We start from the raw sequence: 6,481 nt of genomic DNA, 5'->3' as shown, positions 1-6,481 counted from the left end.
AAATTCACTTGAGTGAATTTATGACGTCAGCACTAATTATCATCTCTAATTAAATAGTATATTCTTATTTCAACCAAAGATTGATATCGATTTATCGCAACTTTCGAGTTGACTGTCTGAGTTGAAATGTCAACTGGAAAATTGGCAGAATAAAATAATAAATAATAATAAACAAATACGACGTGATCCCGTACCGATGGATAAATCGGTAAAGATCATTCAAAAGTTTGAAACCGCAGCCGCAGAAGAGCGCCACAATCGTCCAATGAAAATCCACCGATTTCCCCCACTAGATGTACCAAAATCTGTAATACGAGTTGGCTTGAGCACTCACCTTCGACGATTTTTCCGTCTTTGTCGCAAGTCGGCGACAGCTCCTCGGATGGATTGCCACAACTCCGGATAATCCCAAAATAATCCACGAATAATCACCGAATTAACCATTAAAATCTACCGATCTAACAAGTGCCTCTAAAAATCACTGCGAAACCGATCTCCAGGGAATCAGAGCTCATCAAGATCAGCAAGTGCACGAGGGCAAAATCGTGGAATAAATATCCGAAGAGAATTTGGAATTTTGATAAATCCAGGTAATAATTTCAATCTGGTGATTGCGTGTGGTGATCAATTGATTGTAATTAGTCGTTTGAGTATTTAGGATTAAGCAATATGTCGTTGAAAGATGATAAAGTGCCGTGCGCTCGTTTATGCCACATCGTGAAATGGGATGATTTTGATGGATATGGATTCAATCTTCATGCTGAACGTGGAAAAAATGGACAATTCATCGGTAAAGTTGATGATGGATCACCGAGTCAAGCCGCTGGTCTACGACAGGGTGATCGAATAATCGAAGTCAATGAGATCAATATCGCTAATGAGACCCACAAACAAGTGGTCGATCGCATCAAGGCATTTCCAAATGAAACAAAATTGTTGGTTGTCGATCAGGAGGCGGATGATTACTACAAGGCCAACAACGTCATCATCAGGGGAACAATGACGTGTATCAAGGTGATCAAGACACCAGAGAGAAATCCGGCAACTGAGAATGAGGAAAAAGCCGATGGCAGCATTAGCTCAATCGATGAGGTAAGAAAATTTCTCCGTAATTATTTAATTGCTCGATAATTCTCCACTCGTGTGCTCTACCATTTCTTTTATTTTATTCTTTTTCGTTTCAAAAGGAAACTTTCCACGCGGGTAATTAATCACTCGGTGCTCAGTCGACTGCGTCATGCCGGGGACGATTTTAATGAATTTTTTTATCCCATCGAGGGGTAATTAGCAAATTCAGCAATTCCGTGATTCACGACTAATTATTAGGATGTGTTAATCAATTATTGAATTATTTGTCAGACAAATAAAATATTCGAATTTTTAGGGACGAGTTTGTGATGAATATTGAACTTATAATTTTTTGATTAGTCGATGCAGTTATCAGTGAATAAAAACCTCCAGTACAGCGTACGTTAAAACCGTCCACTTCTCCAGAATTTAGTGCTCCCACTTGTTGTAGGTAATTGCAATATGATTTGTAGTGCAACATCGTCAAGGTCGACTGGAAAATCCTTCATATTTCAAGCACACAATCACATTGTTTCCTTTTTATTCTCAAGATAGCCTCACCATCACGTTTTTAACCACTGGTTTTATGACCACTGTCAATGACTAATGATCATTCACACAATTTCAGTCTAATCGTATTGTACAAGTGCAAAGCAAAGTGCAAACCCTCATTGCACGTGGGATTAATTCGAAATGTTTCATTAGCTACACGACACAATGACTAGTGAATCCCCAGTAGAAAATACTTTCTATTACATGAACTCTCAAGACAATTCAATCGTTGGATAATGATGACGCATAGTAATAAAGACATCTGTGTTTGAACATTAACTTGCAAATTCAATACGATTCTCACAATGGGAACGATAAAATTGATGAATTGATGTCCTCGTTTTCCCCAATACGTGAGTAATACCTTTTTTTTTCATATGTGTAGGATATATTTATTATCATTTTACCGTCTGTATGTGACTTGTACAACAGTTTTGTCTCTGGGTCTTATCGCGCTCGGAGCGATTGTTACAATCTTCCACCTCGGGATTTCTCGGCTTTTCCACGCTGCGAATTTACCCAGCTTGTCGCCAATATACATATATTTTTTTTGTTTACCTCACGCCTTTTTCTTTCGACCCAGTACACGTACGGGAATGTTGGTTTGTCAGAGGGGGAAATCGGTGGGTTTTGCCCGGAAGAGAATTTGCCATCGACTTACGAATGGGTATAAACAGTCAATTCATTTTCCAGTTCTAACAACATCGATAACACCATCGATATTATCTTATCTAATCCAGTCTACATGCCACTAGCACGCCTGATTTTCAGGGAGAAATTCGGAAAATTCACTTTTCGCGATAAAAAAAAATTGATAATGGGTATCACAATAGTGTTTTCATATGCAACAATAATATCAACCGGAAGTTGAGCCGGAAATCTCTTATCAGTCATTCTCCCATCCCCGAAAAACATCCGGCTTAAAATTTACTGATGTCTCGACGTAACGCAGTCGTTAATTTTCACACGAGTTGCATAATATTTTCCCACACCAGAGTTTTTCCAATTTTCGCCAATCTTCCTTATCCCGACGCAGACAACAATCTTAATGGGAAGGTTTCACGTAATTCCCAGGTGGTCATTAAAAACAAATTATTCATGAAAATCTATTTGAACGGGTAAAAAGGAAAATCCTCGGTGGATATCACTTGACGGAGTATCCACCTTGAAATACGTCATTATGTAATTCCCTTTTGTGAATTGCGGTCATAAAATCACGTGGGGATAGAGAAAAAAAAAATCACCCGGGAGCATATGAGCGAATCACTCTTGCGTTTCTGTCCGATTATGATTAATAATAATTGTACCACCGTTCACTGGCCACTGAAAACCCGAGATCAGTGTTTCCTGTTCTCCAGGTAATAATTCTCAGGAATTACCCCCGGGGTTGACGATATTTACCAGTTGGTGTAATAAATAAATTGTTAGTACTATTGAAATTGGAATGATAGGCAAAAATTATTTAGGAATAATCAGGGATTTCCTTGGAGAAATATTTTTTTTTTCTCGTACGCGCGATCAATAGGTCAATTGAAAAGAAAGCCGATAAGACACGATTCCACGTGTTGAATAACTTCGAGTTCTCTGGGAGTTTTAAACCGGTTTTGGGGTCGTTTTTCCTGTCACTTCGTTTCACTGCGTTACGCTTGAGTTATTTGAATCTTTAACTGCTCAACGATCAAATTAAACACTGGGATAGTTAGTGGTGATATCACCATTCTCGATTTTTCCTCTTGATTGTTTTTTCTCCCAGCTCTGACAAAAAAATTGAGAATCAGGTGTGATAATGTGTGATAAAACCATTGATGCACTTGGAAAATAATTTCTTTACGCAAGTAAAATTTTTATTCTTCTAAATATAATAGTAACAAAAATTCTTGTCAATTAATTAATATAAAATTTGGATATTGCCGTGGAAAGTAAGGGAAGTTGAAAATTATTGTACGAATTGACCATTTTCCAACAGCTGCAGCTTTTCTCACATGCAATACCCCGACATCATCTGATATCATTGTCTACAATTACTCGGACCACGGGTCTATCACCGGTCATTCACTAATTGAACTGGACAGTGATCCCTGACACATCCTATTAATTCAGTCTGGCAATAAACCACATCGCCTTATTTATTTTCTCACTTTTTCCTACCTTTTCGCACGAGATCGCGAGTGAGATGGAAAACAGGTCAATGAGTTGTCAGCGCGACGTGATAAAAGAGACCAGAAATAAAGGAATAAGCAAATAATTTTGCATTTTCCAGGCACGATCGGCCTTGGTACGCGACACGCATCTCTTTTCCCTCGTTTTTCCTCTCTACATCTAGGTCAAAATCGAAAAAAAAAAAAAACCTTTCGAGTATTTCAAAATGTCATTATCCCAGGGAATTCCATAGGTCAATCAGGGCCTCATTATGGCCCTGGCCCATTAAAAATTTTTCTTTGTAATATTTCATTATGATTTGGAATTTTGAAAAAATCACTCTCTCCAGTTGAATTTTCATTCGATTTTTTGCTGTTCCTTTCCGAATGTTTGATATTTCAGAATATGCAGAAGTCAATTGGTTCGAATGATACCTCCAATAGTGGCAGTACAGTACCAACGACAGCATCGATGAACGACGAGAATTCGCGACCCCACGAAAATACCCAGGAAAATGGCCGCAAAAGCTCCGAAGACGACGAAGTTGCCCCAGGAGTTGAACACATCGACGATATCTCAATGACGGGCAACGGTACAGTACCAGCGACGAAAAAGGGCCTGAATCTTAAAATGAGTGCTAAAGAATTGCGCGCCAAATTGGCGGCCCGCAAAAAATACGATCCCAAGAAAGAATCAATTGGCTTCAAAGATAAATTCGATATTGTTCAAAAGCTGTAAACTCCACGAATTCCTCGACGAATTACCACTCGTTATCACGAATACTGTTGAAATGTTGATTTTGCCTTATCACTTCGTCTTCGTCATTACGATTTACAGCTCAAGAGACAAGCATTCCAATTTTTTTTTCATTCTTCCCGAAAAAGAAGACAATTCTGTTGCAAAGTGGTCATATTGAAAAAAACACCTCGAATTATCAATTATCACATTACTTACCACATTATTTTGTTAAATTCCGTTGTGGTTTCTTTTGTAGGAGCAATTTATTAGTTCTCATTACCCCGAGTGGCAAAATAAATTAATGGAAATAATGGAAATAGTGGAAAAAATAAAAGAAATGACTCAGCATTGCGCAATGATGTAATTACTAGAGTCAGTACAAGTCTGTACACGATATTATTCGCGCCTGATGATTTCTCGTCATTTATCATCGATAATTTGTCAGTGAAAAAATTCAATTATCGTGTTTGATGTATCATGGTAATTAAGAAAATGTTATCGCAGAGGTGGAGGTCATGTTCGTCGTGTGGATTTCTCGGGGACTCGATACCGTTAACTAGCTCCAATTTCCCTGTGTACTCACACTCTTGTGGTCGTTACAATTGTCCTCTTGTCAATGGAGAAATCGATACGATTCGAGCACTCGTAATATTTTTTTTTTTATCTAATTCAATGATTCCACAGTATTTTCCTTCCTGATTCGAGGGACAATTTGTGATTCAGATCTAATTGAGAGATTATGATGCTGGAGGCAGCGCAGATCTTTAATTATGCAAAGAGTGCGTTTTATTTTTAGACTCATTAAGCTGTGAGATTTATTATCGATCGATTAATTCGGCTTTTTTTAAAAATCAAGTGGAAAAATTCAGGAAGTGTCTGTTTTTTTTTTAATTTCGGTGCAATCAACAGCAGGAATTTGTATATTCTCAAGTTAAACAGTTGTATAATTATGTTTAAGTAAGACCTAATTAATCACTGCAATCCCTTCTATTGTAAATATCAGCGGACATTGCAATTGAGAGGACCAATTATTTTGATCAACCTGGAATTCACTAGTCAAGAGATAATTGAATCATTCGAATTATTTTCTTATCGATGTATCTCGAACCCTATCGATTCTCAGCGGAAATGTGAAGAGACATTTTTTCTTGAAAATTGCATTGGCAATAAAAAAGTTCTTTGGTGTTTTCATTGAAAATTTTTGGTTGTCGAGATAAAGCAATTGGAATGATGATAATTTTCGAAATACACAACATATCACTCGGTTAATGAATTCTATTATTTTTGGTTTTTTTTTCAACGCATAATTGGAATGGTCGATTGAGTGGATCAATCATTGGTGATAGATTTTCACCAATGGCCTAGGATGTATATAGATTTTTAGAGCGTTATGTATAAGAATACCGAAGCCAATTACACACGTTGTTACATGAATCACACACTTCCAACGTTATTACATAAGTTTAGATGAGTTATTATTAAGAATATTTGTTTGGCGCATTCCACAGCGTATGTATGAGTATTGTTTTTTTTGTGTACTTGTAAATACATACGATGTTGAAAAGTTTGAATTTTATGTGTTTTTTTATTTTACGCTGGTTCCCCTTTGACTGGGAAAATTGAACAACTTTTTCTCGAAATTATCACTGACAGAATCAGCGAAAATGAAATACTATTGTTTTATTGATAGTAGGTAATGCAGGCTTCTCCATCGTTCATCACCGAAACCTACTGTACTGCAGACGAGTGAAGAGGAAAATTCCAGACAATTCCGGAAAGTAATGAATTTTTTTCATTAGGGCTGAATGGATATCTTCCGTCGTGAAAATTCACTCGTGAATTTTGAGGAAAACTCGTGAGTTCTGAGTAGGGCAAACATTTCAGTGAATACCTCCTCGATTTTCATAAATCTCTGATATTTTTTTGAAAATTTCGAATTTTTCAATGTCAGTGAATATCTCCTCGATTTTTTCGGGAATTTCGG

General features: G+C 37.1%; 1 protein-coding gene across 2 annotated transcripts; it reads left to right on the top strand.

Annotated features, from left to right (window-relative positions):
- The first annotated feature begins 310 nt into the window (after positions 1-310).
- LOC105272225 (Na(+)/H(+) exchange regulatory cofactor NHE-RF1) lies at positions 311-5,924 on the top strand. Of its 2 annotated transcripts, none has more exons than XM_011314242.1 (3): positions 311-590; positions 659-1,092; positions 4,162-5,924. In XM_011314242.1, the coding sequence occupies exons 2-3, from the start codon at positions 670-672 to the stop codon at positions 4,495-4,497; spliced, it is 759 nt and encodes a 252-aa protein (XP_011312544.1). In that variant the 5' UTR covers positions 311-590; positions 659-669; the 3' UTR covers positions 4,498-5,924. The 2 variants fall into 2 exon arrangements, with proteins under 2 accessions (XP_011312544.1, XP_011312546.1); XM_011314244.1 differs by having other exon boundaries at positions 643-1,092.
- Positions 5,925-6,481: the final 557 nt, after the last annotated feature.

This window comes from Fopius arisanus, unplaced genomic scaffold, assembly GCF_000806365.1.
Source record: "Fopius arisanus strain USDA-PBARC FA_bdor unplaced genomic scaffold, ASM80636v1 scaffold00149, whole genome shotgun sequence".
In the NCBI taxonomy this organism is placed as follows: domain Eukaryota; kingdom Metazoa; phylum Arthropoda; class Insecta; order Hymenoptera; family Braconidae; genus Fopius; species Fopius arisanus.
Note: the sequence above shows the minus strand (reverse complement) of the source record. Positions and strands in the feature narration are given on the sequence as shown.